The following is a 22,438-nucleotide window of genomic DNA, read 5'->3' as shown; positions in this document are numbered from 1 at the left end:
TGTGTAATGAAATTCTTCAGCTGAAAGATTAACAAAACTAATTCTTCAAAACAAGTTATTAATCTAAAATTCCAACAATTTATTTGCTCAAATGTGCATATATATGAATGTTCACCTAGCTGAAAAAAGTAGATGTATAAATAATTCAAAGTCACTAAAAGAAACAATAATTGAAACTTTTCAAATGTAACTGCTTTCTCAATGCAGTACGTGCATTTTTAAATTCTTTAAAATGTAGCAACATATATATTTGAGCCTCTTTACTAATATGAAATTAGCACAATTTCTGTTTCATTCAATGTAGCTTCTACTTTAATTCTGTAAAATGCAGTAGTTTATCAGGTTATCAATTAACTGTTTCTTATAGATTGTGACAATAGCAATATAATTATACAGTTAAAAACTCTACTGAAGTAAATGCCCTAGTCTCACCCTGATAAAAATATTTTAAGAGGGAAAGGAGTTTTTAATAACTTATGAGAAAATATTCCACGTATCCAAATTACATGCACTACTAAATTTTTTAAGGCACATAACTTTGTGAATACATAGTGCAGGGTGCTAGGAAAAACAAGTTTATACAACTTTAAAGTCTGCTTTTAAAGGTTGTTACTTGGCTTTTTACCTCAAATAATTATTCTTACGGTTCTAATTAATGTAGTTGGACAAAAATTGTAGGACAGATAATTCAGTGACAGCATGTCGATAAATCAGTCGTTATATACTCTTCAGAGTCTGCATACTTCTTGCCATCATTTTTCTCATATTTCAGTTTTTAAATATGTATAAGTATATAGAAGCTCACATTCTGAGGCAGTTGTACAAATTAATAAACTTTTAAAGAAAGAATGCATTAAGAAATATAAAAAAACAAAGCAATGATGGCAATACTAATTATCATTATGCAAAATACAAAAAATACTACTACAATAAAATACTGATTTAAAAAAAAATAACATTATGCCTGACTGTCACAGAACTTCCAAAGAGTTGAACATTCAGGGAAAAAATATTTTTGTTAAAATATCTTGTCAGTTACCAAAGATTTTAAAGTAAAAGCCAAAACAAATTTTAAAATAACAAGCATGTTTTGGATAGAAGTATTTACAATTCCAAATATGTTACATACAAGAAGTCAAGCATTTTTTAAAGTTTTGGATTGCCTGGAATGCTAAAAATTACATTATGATACAATCCCTTGTCCTACTGAAATTTCTAAGACCTGTGTAAACTATCATCTCATTGACCGTGGATTTAGTCTGCTGAAGTCAATACTATAAACCTGTCAATGTCTTAAAGCGCAAATTCGTTAATAATATAACTTGGCTGGAGATCAGATATGCTTAAAATCTTTTCAAGTATTTCAATGGCCTTTTTAAAAAACACAAATGGTAAACGTTTTTACTTTACCATTCAAAATTACAAATGAGACCATACCTACAATGAAGGCACATTTGAAAACCAAACTTGGATTTATTTGCGATAGGAAAAGTAACTGATCAGAGGGATCCTTGGTGCTCTATGAGCTTGCTTGTTTTCTTGCAGACGTTTCATTACCTAGGTAATAGTGCTAGCTAGGAAAAGAGCCCAAGAAAGTGGGCAAAAAATGATACAGCTCATGATCACAGACGCACACCTCAGCTTGAAAAAATATCAGCACACCAACCTCAAGAACAGTTGGAACAGACCTAACACATCAGAGTACATGGAGAGACTGGCCACAACCATCATGAATACGGTACATACCAGAGACATGCTGGGAAAAGGAAAACCAAAATGCAAAGCAAGCGCCTTAAACTCAATATTTTGGGTAATGAACCGTCTGCAAGAAAACAAGCTCGGAGAGGACCAAGGACCCCTTATGTCGGGTGTCCAAACTTGGCAACTTTTAAGACTTGTGGACTTCAACTCCCAGAATTCCCCAGCCAGCTCTGCTCAGCTCTGTCTTTTTTTTTTAAAAAAAAAGGTTTTGGTTGCCAGAGCAAAGAGATCGGTCACTTCACATATAAGACGGGCGGTGAGCAACATGCGTGAACCTGCACTCAGAAATGGGAGGGGGGGGGCTGGTTTGACAAATGAAATGGCCACTTTAGTTATTTGCATGGTTTATTTATCGCTTATGAGTCGGAGAAAAAAGCTCACAGACTTCAGGGGAACTTCTCGTCCACTATTGGCGTCTATTACCGCATTCTGAAGTACTAAGAGCCGAAAGAGGGGCGGGGGGAGACGTCTCTGAATCAGAGGCAAGACAAGCCAGACACAGAAGAGCGCCCCCCCCCCTCGCGGAAGCCAGCGTTTTGTTGTCCCGCTCTCCCAAGACTCCCTCCCACCACTTCCGGCGAGAGGCGGTATAATGCGGAAGTGATGGGTCAGTCACAGAGGAAGTGAGGCAGGTGCCTCAGACAGCGGCACCGAGGAGCTCCGTTGGAGGAGGTAAGGAACATTAAACGAAGAGATTGATTCGACCTGTTTGGAGTCCTCGATCTCGCCCTCTGGCGAGCCTTAACTGTCCTAAAGAGCCAGCTCCATCTTTTCCGGAGTGACGGATATCTAGAGGTGTAAAGGGAAGCGATGTCCTCGCACAAGATGGAGGCTTTATGAACCGCGGTGACACCCCCCATTTCTGTGTCAGCCTGTCAAAGGGGGGTGGGGGTTGGGGGTTTGACTCGGCGGCTTCTTTGTTTTTATTATTATTTTCTTCTGCCTGGGTCTTTTTAATTGGTATTGCTTTTGTAAGGTTGACCACCAACCTAACAGTCCAACGAGGGAAGTCTGGTGGTCGCAGTATATAGCCTGTTCTAATATGGACAGCGGAGACCTCTTGCAGTTGCTTTGCTTTGCTTTAACCCAACTGACCAAATAGCTTTTCTGCTGCTTTCCTACGCCTCTGATGCGGAAATGCAAAGATAGCGGTGCCGGGGGCTGATACTTAAGTGAGCTAAGTCATCTTCAGTGCGGTTAGCCAACATAGAGAACCTGGAAGGGGTGGGTAGTAGAGACGGCAAGGGAACTTGACAGTGCATATTGCTTGAGAAAAACATATTTTTGTGCTGCCTCTATTAATTTTATAAGGTGCAGTTTTTCTTCCTGGAACTATTGCGTTTTTTTAAAAAAAATCTTGTACATCCCTTACCGCTACCATTAGTAGTCAGTTTTCTCTTGTTCATGCTTCCCTTAAGAAATCAATTTTCTTTTGGAAAAATACTGCACATCCCAATAAGAGGGGATAAATGGAATACTGAAATCCTACTTCCTAACAGAACCATTGCTTTATATTCTGCTATATCTTTTCCTAGAACATTCCATGGAATGTTTTTTATGTATTTAAAAGCATTATATACATTTTTGTATATATAAGCAGGAAGAGGAATATACATAAACCAGAGAATTACTTTGTCTCTTTTATATACAATATTCAATTTATTTCTAGTCGTCTGTAACAGTGATTTATCACTCCATACAAATTACCTATTATGTTGCTGCTACTGATATGACTTATATTCTACTCTACATATTTGCTTCTTGGAATTTGATTACTCTCCTTTAGCAGATGACAGTAAAAGCAAATTAATTTCTGTGTTGTGAAGCTGAGTCAGATTATCCCAGCTCAAGCTAAGTCCTAAATGAATGTGGAATGCTCAGTGGTAATTAGAATGATTATTTGTAAATGCATCACCTTTAAAAATAGCCAACTCTCATCTTTACTTTTGGGTATGATAGGGTGTAAGTTAAAGTAAATGTCACTTTTTTCAATTTTAGTTACTAGGCCACAAATGATAATTACTGTTCTGTTTCTAATTGGAATGGAATGGAAATGCTTTTAACACATTTGCAGTTATATGTTGTTGCTTGCAAGCTGCTTAGAGTCAGTAAACTGAAGTGGTTTAGAGGGATCTATTATATATTTAAAATATGAATAAAAGAATAGAGAAACTTGCTGGTACATTTACTAACATGCTTTCTCTGGCTTCCCTATTTGGGATATTATGGAAGTAAAACATATAAATAAGTTAGCCAACTTGCTAACTGCATTAACAGGTTCTAGCATTTGTAATACAAATATGCCAGTGAGAATTGAAATGTCTATCATTAGTAGACCAAACTATAAACAGCTTTTCATTTATTTAGCTTGTATATTACAATGATTTTCTTTATCTATACAGATGTTTTAATTTTATACAAAAAGGAATGTTTCTTTTGCATCTTGTGATCTTTCAGTTCCCTACAAATTTGGATGTGATCCTTAACCTGGAATAAATGCATTCTTTAACCTGGAATGCATTTATTTTCTCCCTGTTTTGTTTAGATGCATCAGGATGTATTTTATATAAAATGTGCTTTGACAGATATGCATTTTTACCCATACTGAAACAATTTGCTTTAAAATGTTTTGGTACTTTAATGTGCATATATTAAATGTGATTCTTATGAAACAATATTATGAAAAATATCACATTTTTATCAAGTGCTGATAGCTTTTAAAATTCTAACTATAAAAATATATAAGACTAATAATATGAAAACAATCCTTTAAGATGTTTAAAAAGGAACATCTGTAGGAGCTTATTAAAAGTGTGTTTTGGATGAGTAGTAGTGGAAGTAAACAGCCTATCTTCAGAAAAATGTCCGTTGTGTTGGAACAGTCAGTTCAGAGTTCCTGTGTGGTTTTTAAAGAAGGCATAAAAACATGTAATAGTAATTTGAGCTGGAAGTAGTAATTAGAATAGATAAATGCTTGATTAACATAATATTAAATGACAATGGTTATATGTATTAATAACTTTAGATAATCAGTTTCTGAATTGAATCTTCTTGTTGTGATGTGATATCTTGCATTAATCGGGTGAGTATAATGATAATTAAGTGCATATAAAATCAGAATATGTTATGTCAGTTGAAATTATATTAATTTAAGATACTTTGATTATGGATATCTCTAAATATTTAGAAAAATCTTGTGTTTTCTTTTTTGATTTTGCTGTACAGTTCTGTCTGTTACAAAGGAAAAATGGCATTCAGTAAAGGCTATCGTATCTATCATAAGCTGGACCCACCACCATTCAGTGTAATTGTGGAAGCTAGAAACAAGGAAGAATGTCTCATGTTTGAATCTGGAGCTGTGGCTGTTCTCTGTAAGTTGACGATCACTGCAGATATAAGCAGGTTGCTGACAATATGTGCAAAAATGAAAGATTGAAACAGAACAAATGGTGTTGAGTTTGGCTAGTAACTTCATCTGTCCAATGATTTCTAATCTTTTTCTTTTCAGTCTTTTACATTGCAGTTTTCAAATTAGTATATTTTATTAGGATAGATAAAATAATTAATTTTTGGATATTGTGCCAAATGTAGTCTACCAAATATTACTGAAATATAATTCTCGATAGACCAGCCAGTATGCCTAATAATGATGCCATGGATTTTTTTTTGACTAGCTTATAGCTTGTTCAAATGGCTTGCAATTAGCGATTAAACATGAGCACACGTCCACCATACTCCATCTACGACTACTCTCCTCACAAGAAACAAAATTAATGCCATTGAGAATGCTAGAGGGGTAAACTTCAAACTATCCTCTCCACTGGTCTGTCTCATCCTGTCTTACCAGTTGTGCTAATGAATTTCTGAAAGGCCTGAATCATCAAACAAATACAAATATTTCTTGGATTCTAATTTCTATACTTGGCAGTTACACTGGCCCAATTCAAATTGAGATTGAGATTTGAGATAAATTACTTTCTCTTGATTTTTATAAATAAGCTACATTAATGAATCTCCCTTTAATAAAAGCCATTTTTAATTTATGACAAGAAAGATAAAAAGTTTTACTCCTATCTATTTGATGTGATTTTAACTTGTCTGGGATATGATGTTGTTGCATTGTTAGACGTTGCAACATCAACTTTTGCTTTTGCAATAACTGCTATAAAGTAGGTAGCAACTCTGAATTTGAATGTTTGTTTTAAACTTACTAGATAAACTTCTCTAACATTTGCACTCCAGTCTTAACCCTGGATAAACCCTGGTTGAGATAAAACCTGGTGACCTACTTTGTAAAAACCTCCCCAAGAAAATTTTATGGAAAGGCCTTTAAATTAATTAGAAATGGTGCTGAATGGAAGGATCCCAAGACCAGAAGATATGCAATAAGCTAAGAGGGAATAGCAAGGATCTACAGTGAGTAGTCAAAGCATTAATAATGTGCCTGAAGTAATTCCAGCAGGAATCCCAGCTATTGATGCAGGCATTGATAAAAGCAAGGATATGTGCTTTACAACGGCACATCCAATAGCAACTTGGAATGTCTGAGGAATGAGTCAGGGTAAATCATCAAACAGGAGATGACTTTGACCTCCTAAGAATCAGAAAGCTACATTGGATAGACAATGGCTATTTTACAGTCTGGAGAATTCACTATACAGTATATTACTGGGATATAACACCAGAAAAATGAACGAAGTGGCATTATCACAAGCAAAAAACTTACCCAAGCAATGGAAAATTTCCAACAGTTAATCATCACTTTTTGAGCATACAAATTTGTGCCAAACCTCTCAAAATCATAGTTGTCCAGTCTGTGCCCCAGCAATTGATGCAGTGGAGCTTGAAATAGAGGGTTTCTGTGCCAGCATTGAAAAAACTGGTGGAATTCATTAGTTCAATTTTTCCTTGGAAATCAATTTTGAATTATGAGTACCTGGTTCAAACAGCACAAGTGTGCTTATACATTTGGACCTCATGAAATAAATTGCACTGTGATCAGATCAGCTGTGTCCTCTGCAGTCATCACTGGTTTAGTTCAGTCCTCCCTGTCAAAATGTACCCAGGTGCTGATTGCGGTTCAGATCATGAATTATTGGTGGCTAAGATCAGAGTCATATTATGTGACATCAAAAATACAGCATCACCGAAGAAGTTTAACATCACCAAAATTTCTTCTATGTGTGCAATTGAGGCAAAAAACAACAACAATGTTTGAGCTGCTGGATGTTGCTGAGAAGATGTCAAACAAACTGTAACAAAATAATAATAATAATAATAATAATAATAATAATAATAATAATAATAATAATAATAATAATAATAATAATAATAATAATAATAATTGGTCATCATTAAAACAGCCAATATACATATACCATACAAGAAGCCAGATAAAAAGTGTAGTGTAGGTGCAGATAAAAACAGAATGGCCAAGTGAAGAAAAACAGCCAAAGCAGCGGACAAACAAGAAGCAAGGAGATTAAATGTGTATTTCTAAGGAGCAGCAAGGTACAGTCACTATAGACGAATCAAGAGGTCAGTGTACAAATACAAGACAGAGACTAATTAGTTTGAAATGTTACTTAAAATGAACGTAAAATATATTAGCTGCCCATCTCACCACAAGATAACTCTTCAAAAAAGGAGTGTGGCAAGGTTGCATTTTTTTAAACTTTATTGTTCTACCTATATGCTGAAGTGATCATGAGGAAGTTGGAACTTGAAGAATCGAAAATCAGTGTCAAGATTGAAGGAAGGTTCATCAACAATATTCAATATGCGGATGACACAACTGTCAGAAACTAAAGAGGCCTGAAACTTCTGGTGAAAAAGACTAAAGAAGAAGATAAGAAATTTGGCCTTTCCCTAAATGTCAAAAAGACCAAACTCATGATCTGTGATGGAATTGGCACTTGCAGAAGCAGAAGGGAAGGTTTTTGCCAAATCAGAACTTCCTTGGAAAGAGACCTGTATCAAGAGACAGTGTAGTCCCAAGCTGGGAGGGTGGAAGAGGTTTGGGTAACCACTCTAGAACCTTCTCAGTGTATATCTAATAGCTTAGAAAGTTACAGCTATAATTTGGCAAGATTCTGTCTATTGATTGTAAGCAAATAAAGAACTGGACTTGAGTGGCTCTCATCATATTGTCTCTGGATTTAAGTCTGACATGACCACTGCAAAGAATGGAAATGTCAAAGTAACAAATGACAGTGAAGAGATTAAACGCATGCATCAATTCCCTTTCCTTTGATCACAGATTGATCAAAGCAATGAATACAGTCCAGAAATGAAGCATCAAATCCCCCAAGGTCACACAGCAAGCATGAATGAAATACAGAAAAGGCAGGACACCACCCTAGCAATTAAATGCATATTAGTATGCACTGTTTCCCATAGCTATCTGCAGTTATGAAAATTGAAAAAATTAGACATCTAGGAAGAATATTGAGTAATTCAGACTGTGGTGTTAGAAACAGCTCCTGCCTTGAATGGCAAAAATGTGACACACACAAACACACACACACACAAACACACACAAAAAAAACATGGGGCTAAACACCATCAAACTGACATCAACAAGAACATAAATAACTGAAGCCATACAAGACTGCAAAATGTGAAAAAAACTAGTCCAGAGAATTGCTGAGAATTGGACACAATTGAACAGATAAGATCATTATGTTTAAAGTAAAGGATGTAGTTGAGTGAAAAAGAAAGCTGCTAAGGATTATATTGTACTTGAACCTATTCAGAAATGAATACTAGAGTTTATAAATCAATCAGTTATTTATTGTACGCCGCCCCGAGTCCCTTCGTGGAGAGGGAGCGGCTAACAAGTCTAATAAAATAAATAAATAATAAATAATGCAAGATCAAGCAATGTAGTGTCATACATGAATGCCATGATATCTACTAATTATTACATGAGATCTCATGAGATTTCAGCCATTTAAAATGAGGGAAAATACATTAAATTGTGTAATTTTTATCATTACTTGTAAAAAGTTACTGAATCCTCATGCAGTATGAAAACAAATATATATAATATTTTAAGCAATTCAAATCACTTTTAATGTGCCAATCACTTGCATGTTTTAATGTGCCAATCACTTGCATATATACATACACACTAACTTGGGAATACAACAGTTACAACATTCAAAGTCCTCCTGGCTTGTGCAGCCCACAGTAGTCTCAAAGGACCAGACCTGGTCATAGCAGGAAGAAGGCAATGAAGGTCAGCTAGAATTGCAGGGACCAAAAGAACATAGATAGGGGAGATGGGTGGGGAAAGTTGAAATGCTTTTTCAGTCATAAATTGGCAAGTGCCTGAATTTTGAACTTGTGACAGCGAGGATTCTACAATGGCGGTAGCTTTTAGGGCTGGTTCAGCACTGTCATAACAGTTATTGAGCTAATGATCGTAAATTGAAGACTACCTGTAGTTTCTCATGGAACCTGTCAGATTCTTGCAAAATCTTGAGAGTTCTGCAAAACAGTTTTGATAGCTCCGTTCTAAACCATATACATTCATCTATTTTCTTAAGTATTCAATCATATGACAATTATACAAACCTAGTTGCTTATTTGGAATTGTAAATACTTTGAAGTAAATGAAGAACTTTAGAATGAATTTGTAAACAAATTTTTTAGCAGATCTGTACATTTTGAACATTTATTTAAACAGCATGTGCTGAGAAAGAGGCAATCAAGAATATGTACTCCAAGGTAATGGATGCATATGGACTCCTAGGTGTATTAAGGTTAAACCTTGGTAAGTACCTTCTATTTTTTATTTAGGAAATTGTTTGCCTATGTTTTCACTTCAGAAAAATAATAGTCGTTAGAATTTCTTTCACATTGTGATGTTTTTCTATAGCTTCTGTAGTATGTTCACTTTTCAAAGTAAAGTAATTTTGTTTATACACCAAGATGTTATTGAAAATCAATTACTGATAATTTTATGTACTGAGTACCGTATTTTTCAGAGTATAAGATTCACCAGAATATAAGACACACCAAGGTTTTTAAGAGACAATTTTTTTAAAAAAGTAGGTAGGTAAATAGAGAGATAGAGAGGGAGAGAAAGAGAGAGAAATACAGTAGGTAGGTAGGGAGAGAAAGAGTAGTTAGGTAGGTAGGTAGAGAAAGAGAGAGAGAGAGAACTACAGTAGGTAGGGGGAGGGGAGAGAGTGTAGGTAGGTAGGGGGAGCGATAGAGAGAGAAATAGAAAGATAGAGATAGAGAGAAATACAGTAGATAGGTAGGGAGAGAGAGTAGGTAGGTTGGTAAGTAGAGGGATTATATATATATTTGTGTTACAATCCCTGGTATGTTATATATATATAAATACAGTAGATAGGGAGGGAGGGAGGGACAGAGTAGGTAGGTTGGTAGGTAGAGGGAGCGAGAGAGAGAAATACAGTAGGTAGGTAGGGAGAGAGAGAGAGTAGGTAGGTAGGTAGATGTTTCCAGGTGTATTTATCCATGTGCTGGAGAAGGAAATCGCTGACAATCTGCAGCACCTAAGACTTTGTTTCTGCTGGCACAGCACTTGATCAATGTAATTCTCATCAATCAGTTAAAGAGCTTTCCAAAAGGAAAAAAAAGTTTTTGCACTCTGCAAACCTCCCAAAACTGGCCCGTTTTTCGCAAAAATGGGCCTGTTTTTTAAAAAAAACATGAATAGCCTTGAGGGGGGCTTGCAGAGTGCTGGGAGTGGGGGGCAAAAACAAGCAAAAAAAAGTTTTCATCAAAAAAATTGCATGCATAGCCTTATGGAGGCTTATAGAGTGCGGCTGGGGTGGGGTGGGGGCAAAAAAGCCCGTTTTTTGCTCGTTTCTGCCCTCCCCAGCCCCCAGAAACTCTCTGAAAGCCTCCATAAGGATATGCACAGCCATTTTGGTGAAGGGGGCAGGGCTTCTGGAGGTAAAAATGCTACATTTGGTGTATAAGAGACACCCAGATTTTCAGCCTCTTTTTTGAGGAAAAAAAGTGCGTCTTATACTCTGAAAAATACGGTAAATATTTTAAAATAATTTAGTTCTGTGTTGTAAAACAATTGACAATTTTTTTCTTAAACAATAGTAATCTGTTACTATTTATTACAGGAGATACATTACTGCATTATTTAGTACTTGTCACAGGATGCATGTCTGTTGGAAAAATTCAAGAGTCTGAAGTTTTTCGTGTTACTTCCACTGATTTGATATCACTAAGAACTGATCCTTCAGATGAGGAACGTGTCTCTGAAGTGCGCAAAGTATTGAATTCAGGAAACTTTTATTTTGCTTGGTCTTCTACTGGAGTCAGTTTAGATCTTAGTCTAAATGCTGATCGTAACACGCAAGAAGAAAGCACTGATAATAGGTTTTTCTGGTGAGTTTTGTTTTAAAAGTTCTATCCATTATGCTAGTTTATGTAACTGTTATGAAATGTCTCATGATTTTTGCGTATCTACTTTTTAAAAGTTGCATTTTTTTTCCCTTAAAGCAGTATATTATTTTAATGAATCAGATCTTGCAGTGTGTTGAAGAAATTTTCTTGAAGTTTCCATGTATGGGGGAAAACAAAAATCTGAGTTTAGAAGTGGGTTGTTCTCTCCAAAATTACAGAAATAGTTTAAAGCACTCCACAGAAGTGCTTTAAAACTTCTCTGTTTTAAATGTGTAGTGTTTTATCATGTTATTGTTTAAACATTCTTTAATTCTTTGTCTATTCTTCTAAAAATAAACTTTATTCAATATGGTTAGTGTCAATCTGGAGAAACAAGCATAGTAGTGGACTATAAATGGTTGGGAAAAATATTCTCAAGTAATATGTTAAATGAGAAATCCCATCTGCTATTTTCATTTAGGCTTCATTTAGACAACTCTGTAAGTTGTCATTTGAAATTCCCAATGAAAGTAAACTGAAATTTGTTGAATGTAATTTATTAAGTCTAATTTATAAAATATTGCTTGATGTAGAAATATTTGAAATGTGAATTTCAAATGTACATTTTAAAGTCTGAATAATGTTTATACTTTCCTCCTATTTTCCTAAATTCACATATTAGAATTATTTTTATATATAATACATATTGATTTAAATTTAATTTTGGAATTAAATTATGATCCTTAATTTTCTGATAGGAATCAATCATTGCATTTGCATCTGAAACATTATGGAGTAAAGTGTGATGACTGGCTATTACGACTCATGTGCGGTGGAGTGGAGATTAGAACTATTTATGCAGCTCACAAACAAGCAAAGGCTTGCATTATTTCTCGACTGAGCTGTGAACGAGCTGGGACCAGATTTAATGTTCGAGGAACAAATGATGATGGCCATGTAGCCAATTTTGTTGAAACAGAGCAGGTATGGTAAGGATTTAACTGTTCATTAATCTAATTAGAGAATGTAAATTGGGTTTTTTTCCTGTAGGTGATAGCAGCCAAACTACACCTGCAAGAGACACATTACATGGATTTTGACATTATGGATTTGTCATTATAGGGCATAGAAACAAAATCAGTTTTATTTTTACATTTCTGTATAAATTTGCCCTTTGAAGCAAAAATTCTCAATGCATATATTAGGAAGTAAAATTTATTGAGCATGTCGCACAGAATTTGGCACTATAACAATTTTTCTAATAAATAAGCAAAGAAACTTTTTGAATTGTGGTACTTGGTTCTCTCTGAGCTTGGTTGTTTTTTTGCAGACATTTTATTGTCCAACTAGGTAACGTCTTCATTGCTAGAAGGGAGTGGAATTTGCTCTCTGTTTAATACATAGCAGCTTGCCCTGTCATTGTTGGTGGGGGTGTTGTTTTCTCCTTGGTAGTTTTTGTTAGTAGTTACTTGTCTACTATTTGTCTAGTGTGAATCTTGGTGTTAATCCCTGCTTATCTGGGTGTTGATTAGAGGCAAGGTGGTATTCTGGTATTTTTGTTTTTAGTTTTGGGTAATGAAACTTTGAAAATAACCAATCCCATAGAGCACCAAGGACTGCACATGGAATAAATTGTCATAAACTAACAGAGGAGCCTGAAGGATAATGATTATTTGCATTTTAAGTAACAGTTCAATGTTAATTTCATTTTAATCCATAGAATGCACTTTCTCAGTGTTAAAATTTAAATGTGGAGAAATGCGGAAGAATATGTAAAAAACAAAAGATAAACCCTGACTTATTATTTGTTTTAAGACAAATTAATACAATAAATATATGTCCAACAGGTGATATTTCTAGATGAATGTGTGTCATCTTTTATACAAATTCGTGGATCTGTTCCATTATTTTGGGAGCAACCTGGCTTGCAGGTATGAGGGGTATCACTTTTCCATTGTGTTTTCTGTAATAATTGAATAAATTGTTTAGAGGGCAGGTAGCCAATACATTCTAGAGTAATTAATCTCTGGAGACTGTGAAAAACACAATTGTTTAAATTGTCAAAGTTATTGTTTATGAAGACATCAGAGTTGTTTCTATCCCACTTATTTGTAGCTCAAGCGATTTTAAAAGAGCTTTCCTCTTTGAATATTTTGTATTTTAACTCCTATAAATACACAGCAGGATTTAAAGAGCACCGAGTTGGGGAACTTCTTACAAGAATCTCAAATATTGGGAAATCAAGGAGATTAGAAGTCTCAGTCCTGACAAAACTGAGTGGCTATGTTTGCTCACCCCGCCCCACTCCCAGTTTGAAGGTTTTTCACCTTTGGACTTGGGTGAGCTACCATTTCTCCATTTGAGATTAGTGTACAACTTTGGTGTTGGAGAAGATTGCTAAGAATTCAATAGAAAGTCAAGATTGAAGTGCAGAATTCTCACTGAAGACACAAATTATCTAGCTTCAAGTTATCATATTTTGGACAGTTCATGCAGATCAACTGCAGTATGATGGATGGACTTGATCCAGTGAAAATGGATAGGAGTAGTTTAGAAATAAAATTTGCTGAATCCAAATGTTTTTGTGAAACAAGAAATGAATCCAAGGACATAGTAATTAAATCACTTTTCTGTTTCAGGTTGGATCTCATCGTGTCAGAATGTCAAGAGGATTTGAAGCGAATGCACCAGCCTTTGACAGGTAAAATTCTTTTTTCAAGAAGAATGGATTTATTTCTAATTCTAATATCTTATATCTTCACAATTAATATGTGATTAATCTCAGTGGAACTAAAACAAACCTAAAGATTAACATGTACATTGTTGAATTCTGATTTAACAATTTGTAACATATAATTTATGTTAGTATCTTAATTATCTAAAAACAATCATATTTTGTTTTCTGAGTAATGAATGCATGTCAAAAGTAAACTTTGTTATAAGCTTAACTTGCCTTTGCCTTAAAGATTAAAATTCTTTTGTACAGTTTCCATATAATTTCATGCACAGGGTAAGAGTTGGAAATGGCAAAAGCTTCATCTGTCTGTTTGGTAATAGACAAAGAATAAGAGCATCTTCCACTCAAATGTTTAAATTGCTAGATTTTTATCATTCTGAGAGATAACAGACCTTTTTCACTTTTCAGGCATTTTCATACTCTTAAAAATATATATGGTAAGCAGATAATTGTGAATCTTCTTGGTTCAAAAGAAGGGGAGCATATGCTTAGCAAAGCTTTTCAGGTAAGAATATTGTAATCATTACTAAATTCACCATTCTGGCAATATTGAACAAGGGTTATCAAGCTTGCATTCATAAAGATAGAACAATTGGATTTCTTTGCAACTTACTTCTATGTAACACTTGAAAAAAAAATTCTCTAACATCAATAAGATTGTCTTTTGAATTTTAAAAAAATAAGTGAATCTTGAAAGTATAAACCAATTAAAATTAGTTCAGTATTAATTAAAACATGATATTAATAACTCAAAATTATTTTAAAGATCATGACAATGAATTAACACTGATTTTATAAACAAGGATCAGATCTTATTAAATGACAGGTGAAGTATCAGTAGTAATATGTTAGTAATCCCACTAAAGCATCTTGATTTTCAGAAAGTATCTTACACTAATTTTAATAGAAGCATGGTATTTTATCTAGAATGTATTAAAATGTTCATTTACAACTATTTGTAATAAAGCTAACAGTTAAAATAACAGTTGTTGGCAGCATCGTTTCTTTACGACTATTGAAATCATACCAGATGTCATTGTCATCTGTCTACTTGTCAGATGACAGATACTGACTTGTCTATCTTGTCTTCTGCTATCTTAACAGAGCCACTTAAAGGCATCTGAACATGCTAATGACATCAAAATGGTAAACTTTGACTATCATCAAATGGTGAAAGGTGGAAAAGCAGAAAAGCTGCATGGTGTTCTTAAGCCACAGATCCAGAAATTCTTTGAATGTGGATTTTTTTATTTTGATGGAAAAGAAGTTAAAAGGTTTGGTTATTTCATTTCTGTTGATTTGCAAATAGAAAATTATATTTTGCTTTTGCCCTAATAATGCAGTTTATCCTGTGTTTGTCTTCTTCCACTACAGGTGTAAATGGTGAAAGTTTTGCACAAATGTGTGTGAAGTAACACTTTAACTTTGATGTCCTGACTAACATTTTGTGAAAGAGTTTTGTGGTTTATATGCAGATTATTTAATACTCTTCTTGTGTTTGGTGCAGATCACAGAGTGGTACTATAAGAACAAACTGCTTGGATTGTCTAGATAGAACAAATAGTGTGCAGGCATTTATTGGCTTAGAGGTAAGAACTTAATTGTATTGCACAATCATAGTTTGGGGGGAACCATTGAAATTAATATTCATTGAATGATATATCTTAAATATTAAATAGACGTAAGAGGGTGAATTATTTTTTCCATTCTATTTTTCATTTTTGTAAAGGAATAAATCATGTACAAGTTTAATAAGTTAGTCTTATTATTGAGCAAATCATAACAATACAGGTTTCCAGTCCTTTATTTTTCCTTGTAGAGTTAAGTTTCCATTTCAGAGAGTTAATAGATTTATACAAATTTATACAATTACTTTATTGGAGCAAAAGTTAACTAAAAAAAGTTCATGCTACAAACCTTCCTAATACTGACATTTTAGGAATCAAAACGCTTACAGTCAGAGGCTGAAAATATCAATAAATAATGCACAATATTAAAATCTCCATGAATGTATTTTTCACAAGCATTTTTTTTTGTTAACTTCTTGTAGCAGCCATCTATTAAAGTATCTTGAAGAGTGAAGGAATTGTGATTAGAGAAAGAACTATGTCCATGAAAAAATTTATTTTGAACATGCTTTTAAAAAAGCGTCCTGTGAAAGTTTCAGTAGAGAAGTTCTTGCCAGTGCATATACCACAATATTAAAATGTTAATTAAAACTTTAAAACTTGTGGAGTATGAACGTATTGTTTGCTATATCATGGGGAGGCACATGGATAGTCCTGCTACGTTTGAATAGTACAAGATAGGATTAGGCTTTCAATGGACAACTAGATGTAACAGAACATATTTTAATCAAAATATACATTGAGGTTAACTTCTCCAGTTATTTATTTGCCTCTCTTCTGCATCCATATGCATACTATCAAACACATTTACTGGCATCTTCATCCTTGTCATGCAGTCTTAACAGGGATCATCTGCAAATAGAAAACTGGGTACAGTATAATTTAAAAAACAGCTAAGATTGCATGGCAACGATCATCATGCCCGTAGATGTGTTTGATAATATGCGTATGGATGCACAAGGGAGGCATGCACACCGGGGGGATGTTGGTTTCCTGGTTTCCAGCATGCGCGCATGCGCTCCCACTTGGTGCTGAAAAGGTTGGCCAATACTGACCGATAAGTTTGGAGCCTTAACCACTATACTAAATTGGCCCGTGTTCATTCCGTCTAAATAAATAAGGCGGGAAAGAAGAAAAACATAATTTTTCGTAAGACAGTTTTTGCTCCTCTTACCGTGTAGATCTTCCTGTCATTGCTAATTTTAATTATAATAATGAAATAATCTATCTTCAGAATATATTCTATAAATTTAGAAACTGATTAAATAACAGTATTATAAGATTGCCCAAAAGGGCTTTTTTTTAAAAAAAATTGGTTGATATTGTTTAAATTAACTTTTTCATTACTTCATTATAGATGCTAACAAAACAATTAGAAGTTTTAGGCTTAGCTGAAAAACCTCAGCTGGTTACTCGATTCCAGGAAGTTTTCCGGTCAATGTGGTCTGTTAATGGTGACTCGGTCAGTAAAATATATGCTGGAACTGGAGCTCTTGAAGGAAAAGCAAAGGTAATATTTTAATAGTAAATTCACTATTGGTATCTTAACTTTATGGATCTTTCCTGTATTTTGGACTACTATATATTGTAATCCCAGTGAAGTGTTGCATTTATCCTTGAGTTAGGATGTTTGACAATTGCAACCTCTTTTAGTCATTTTTCTATAGTTCTTTATCATTTAAAAATCATACAATGACTGTTATAAAAACTAATATTTGTCTTGTTTTCCCATTTTTTACTACATTTTGCAGATAATCTTGAAGATTTAGCTCAGCAATGTGCATGACTAATCACACTAGATATATGTTTTATTAAGTAGCTGTCAGCGAGCTGTAAGTGGTACTATATAATTAGAATAGTCAAGCTAAAAGTTTCATATAGCTTATCTTTGCCTGAATTGCCTGTATGTTGTATATGAAAACTAAATTACTAAATATATTTTTACTTATGGATTTCTATATATTTTGTCTATGACTTTTCAGAAGCTTACATAATCACTAAATTGAGGAAAATAACATATCCTGTTACATTTTCATTGCATGCATTTCTGTAATAATACCATGAAGATTAACTTTTTCAAATTAAAACTTGACATATTCTTTCTTTTTTTTTCTACTGTAGTCTTTAACATCTTAACTAATCTTTCTTTTCCTTTTCTTTCGGGTCATTTCTATTGCCTGATATGTAATTGGTGAGTGTAATTCTTGAATATTATCAAATGTTCTGTATTGTGTTTAAAAATGCTTACCGGTACATAGACCAAATATAAGGAAGCAAAGTGGTAAAATTTGATATAACTCTTGTTTATTTTTTTTAAAGGGTAGCTTTCCCTTTAGGATACTTTTTTTTTTTGTTTAAAGGCCAGCATCCTTAAATATAGTTATTTCAAACCTCAAAAGTTAGTACAGAATTAATGCTATTTAAATATTTTTAGTTTAAGAAACTTTTGCTTCCAACAATTTCTGCTCCCACCCCAAGGGTTGGTTACAAATGGTATTATACCATATTAAAAAACATAAAAATAAAGCAATTAAAAACTTATTTGGGAAAAAAAGTTGAGATAAATGAAACGATACAATGCTCTGTAGGATATTTTATATTGGCAGAACTATGTATGAGCAAATCTCACAATTGAGATTCCTCTCAGCAATAAATTAGGTTGGAATATTACAATGACTATACTTTTGTAAGTTACACTTTATTTAACAGTGACCCTGAAACATGCCAAAATGTGTAGATGATATTTTTTCATCCATTTCAGGAAGTGTTCAGTTGTGAAGTATAGAATATTTTGAAAAATAAATGTTGGGAATTGGAAGATATTCTTTTATCCTGTTTACAGGGTAGGCAACCTCATGCCATCCATTTCTAAAATAAATATGTTTTTGTTGGATCACAATTGTTGCAATCTTTTTCCATTAGCTATGATAGCTTAGGAACAATGAAAAATGAAATTTAAAAACTGCAGCGCGTTATGCTGCCTGTGGAGTAAATCAATTGTTAAAGAAATGATTTTTCTTCTATCTACCGTCTTTCTAAATTTAAAATTATGATTTAAACACACATATATACAGACATGTAGATGCCTATGCATTATAAATGTGCTGTAAATACATATTTGTTTTTGAGTTGTAAACATTTGAATGCATCAATAGTGTATTGTCAGTAACTTTTGTGATTTTGCTATTTGTTTTCTATTGTTCTGTGCCCTCCTTTTTCTTTGCTCAAAATAGGGTTAGGAGTGCTATATGATGTCTTCTAAAATTTACCCAATCTTTCAAAACATCTTTATATGAATTTAATCTTTAAAAAAACAGTATTTCCTGAGATATCCATTAAATAAGCCATTCCCTTTTCCTCACATGTTGTTCTATCTTATATTGCAATTTCAAAAATATGTAGTATGTGGAACACTGATCTTTACTTTCTCAATAGTTTAACACATTATAAATTAACTACTAATGATACTATGCAGATTTCCCCAAACACCATTAAATTTGTTTGAGTTCCTAACAATACCTTTTCACACAATAATTGTCAGAATATTTCTTCAGGTAATGTGTTAATGTTTGTGCTTGTGTCTAAAGGTAATGTGTTAATGTTTGTGCTTGTGTCTAAAGGTAATGTGTTAATGTTTGTGCTTGTGTCTAAAGGTAATGTGTTAATGTTTGTGCTTGTGTCTAATTGAGATCCGATTATCAACACACACTAAACCATGCCATCACATTTTAAGGACAGAATTAAGACACATCGATGAATAAACTATTCACATTTAACTGATGCAGTTTACAATGTCCATGTTCTGTGCTACTTGTAAAAATATGAATTGTGCATGCCCCCCACAGAGTATTCTTTATTTATTGCAGTTGTTTTTCAAATGTGTGTTAGATCTAAGGAGGAAATAGCCCATGGTGGCTTCCTTTTTTTGGGGGACTTTATGCTAAACATTTCAGTTCTCCACTCTTTTCCATGTAAATTCTCATTTTCATATCATCTTACATCATAACAAAGCACTACTGTCAGGGCCATAACCAAAGCAGTCCTACAGATGTTCATTTTTTAAAAAAATAAATTCTCTGTCCTGTAAATTTATCTGTAATCCTAATAAGGTGTCTATGATAGTTCAAAATTCACAATTGTCGCTTTCAACCATAGTTCAGTGAAAATTTAAGAGCCTCAAACTGAAACGTATTATTTACCTATGTACTCTTCAGCTACTGTTCAAAAATGGGATGCGGAATCACTTCAGGACTTCCTTTAACTGTGGGACTTTATCCACCTCCTCTCCCAAGAAAACCACAGTACAGATGGATTTTCTTTTATGCAATGTAACAATCAGTCTCCTACTTCTTCTAATTTCCTGCAGTATTACTTTGTAACAACAGTACCATTGTGGAACTAAAGGTGTCCATTTTGATGGAACATATTCATTTCTTCTGCAGAGAGCCCATATCTTCAGACAACACTACTTGTAACACATGTAGCATGTATCACACTTTAGCTTTAGGCAACCTGAAATAAACCATCTTTCTTCAGCTCAGCAAAAGGGCAAGAATGAAAGACAGTTTGAGAGAAAATAGGCAGCATTCTCTCAGCGAGGAGAGCAAATTCACACAAGTGAAGTAGATGTAAAAACAGAGATGAAATACATAAAAATATAACATCACCGTGACAGGAAAAAGTTTTAGGAATACCACTGCCTTCTCCAATGCAAGCAGAATTCTACTAAGAAAAAGTCTGAAATCAACCAATTGCAACTGAAACACTTAAGAATAGTTTCTACAGCATATGCTAAATAAATAGCTTTGTAATAGAAGGGTATTTTACTTTTCATAAATGCAAGATGTGCATGACCACTATGTAATTTTTTGTCACACACATTTAAATATTTTTGAGGTTGTATGTCCAAGGATTTTATGCTTGTCTTTGATCCTATCCCAGCATAAAATGTATTGATTTGCAAATGTGTAAAAATTCAGTTTAATCCTCCATGAAAACTAAATTATTTAATAGAAGACTGTTAATTGATTTAGAACCACATTATGTGTGCTTGCCAAACTGTATAAATAGCTTATAAAATATTTATACGTTTTCCTCCCTACCAGACTGGAAAGCTGAAGGATGGTGCACGTTCCGTGACTAGAACAATTCAAAATAACTTTTTTGATAGCTCAAAGCAGGAAGCTATTGATGTTTTGTTGTTGGGCAATACCCTAAATAGTGATTTAGCGGACAAAGCACGGGCTCTCTTGACCACTGGCAGTTTACGTGGTATGTGTTTCTAGATTCTTAATATGTATGGCTGCTAATAAAACTGGTTGCATCTTAAGGTTTCACTTCTGCATGTGGAAGATTAGCTGCCTAAAGTCAATTTAGAGCTGGGTGGTACCAAAATCTAAAGAAATAATCTGTCATTTTGCAAAAGGCAAAACCAAAGTACATTCTTCTTGCAAACATTTTGTAGAAGTATGAGAATTGCTTTATAATCCATGCACTGTATTGTTTCAGTACACAAATTCATGCTACTGTAGAAAAACTAGCATTTTTTCTGTTCATAATTTTTGAGCTATTGTATTCTATGTGCTCTAAGAAAAATTCAAAATATTTATTCTATAACAACAGTCTCCTTTAAATACTTGTGTGTGCTTTAGATTATTTTTGAGAACCTCAGAAAATAAAGGAATCTCATGTTTATTATATATCAAATGTATGTTTGAATAGACTATATTAAAACAAGAAAAATCCCATATTTTCAACAAATCTAACTACTGTTTGCAACTCCCTGTGCATGACAACTATTTATACTTGTACTTTAAATGTCTAGATTCTGGTTCTGGTAGTCTGAATAATTATTTCAAAGTTTAGTTAATTAAATTTGCAGCTATTTCCAAGTTACATAACATTATATAGACAGATATATTATATGCAATACTCTGCAGAAGATTAGGAAAATGTTTTTGTATAGTTATTTTTTCTAAATTTTTAACATTCAGTGTAAGGTATCCTGGAAATCTTCCAATATAACTTGGTAACATCTAACTGTTCATTTAATTTTTTCCTTTCTCACTGCATCCATAGTTTCAGAGCAAACTTTGCAATCAGGTAGAGTATAGCACCCATAATTATCAATATATGGAATGATAATCAATGTTAAATTATTTTCAGATATTTTTGTTTCCTTGAAATGCATACAGAGTATTTTATGCACTCTTATACTGTAAACAATTTCATCTATTATTCCAGGAAGTATTTCCTGTCTGTTAGTTTCAGATATACTCGGTCTTAAGGCCATCTTATTTTTATTCTTAAACATAAAATAACATTGTCACTAGTAAAAGGCAAGTAGAGTGGATAGAGTATAAACTTTGGCTTTACTGTTATAAGAAAAATGGAATTGACAATCCTCAGTTTAAAGAATGACTCTTGATTCTTAGCAATAATGTCAGGAGACTTGTTTGTCTTGGGAAATATTTTGCAATTAACACTTTGAAAGACAAGTTATAGAAATTTTTGGTGCTAAACTTCAGATTTTAAAATACATAAATTTGGATTCTATGGCTCTTTCATCATGTTTATCCAATCAAAATGGTAGAATCATCTTATGAACTGAAGTGGTGAAAGCATCCTATTGTTCATCATTAAGACTAAGAAAATGCAAGACATGGGAGAAATACTGTTGAAGCATTAGGTGCTGAAAGTAGCTGACCTTGTGCCACTTGCTGAAAGCAAGATAAAAAATACCTGTCGAGGTTTACATTTCAAATGGCCATCACTGTTTTATTTAGAATTTATTTTAAGATTCTGTCTGCTATTAAGAAGAGAAGCAAATGTGAATTTAATTTCTCTTCTTAGCAGCAGGCAGACAATTCAAAAAACAAATACTAAACCATCTGGTGGCTCATAGAAAGCACCGTGAGGAGAAATCAAACACACA

The 22,438-nt window shown here is 33.6% G+C and overlaps 1 protein-coding gene across 6 annotated transcripts in view; it reads left to right on the top strand.

Annotated features, from left to right (window-relative positions):
* The first annotated feature begins 2,276 nt into the window (after window positions 1–2,276).
* SYNJ1 (synaptojanin 1) overlaps window positions 2,277–22,438 on the top strand; it is a 58,050-nt gene continuing 37,888 nt past the window's right edge. For 3 of the 6 annotated variants that reach the window (XM_081951281.1, XM_081951279.1, XM_081951284.1), the window contains exons 1-13: window positions 2,277–2,433; window positions 4,987–5,132; window positions 9,452–9,538; window positions 10,875–11,142; window positions 11,898–12,123; window positions 12,987–13,070; window positions 13,779–13,840; window positions 14,285–14,381; window positions 14,981–15,150; window positions 15,384–15,465; window positions 16,862–17,014; window positions 20,610–20,775; window positions 21,583–21,606. In XM_081951281.1, coding sequence (XP_081807407.1) covers window positions 5,009–5,132; window positions 9,452–9,538; window positions 10,875–11,142; window positions 11,898–12,123; window positions 12,987–13,070; window positions 13,779–13,840; window positions 14,285–14,381; window positions 14,981–15,150; window positions 15,384–15,465; window positions 16,862–17,014; window positions 20,610–20,775; window positions 21,583–21,606 — 1,543 coding nt within the window. In that variant the 5' untranslated portion in view covers window positions 2,277–2,433; window positions 4,987–5,008. Of the gene's footprint in view, window positions 2,434–4,811; window positions 4,844–4,986; window positions 5,133–9,451; window positions 9,539–10,874; window positions 11,143–11,897; window positions 12,124–12,986; window positions 13,071–13,778; window positions 13,841–14,284; window positions 14,382–14,980; window positions 15,151–15,383; window positions 15,466–16,861; window positions 17,015–20,609; window positions 20,776–21,582; window positions 21,607–22,438 lie in introns of those variants that run through there. The other 3 variants (XM_081951282.1, XM_081951280.1, XM_081951283.1) reach the window with 3 other exon arrangements.

The sequence above is a fragment of the Natrix helvetica genome, assembly GCF_964273705.1.
Source record: "Natrix helvetica genome assembly, chromosome: 4".
NCBI classification, from domain to species: Eukaryota; Metazoa; Chordata; class Lepidosauria; order Squamata; family Natricidae; genus Natrix; species Natrix helvetica.
The sequence above is the reverse complement of the archived record's forward strand: the minus strand, read 5'-3'. Positions and strand labels throughout refer to the sequence as shown.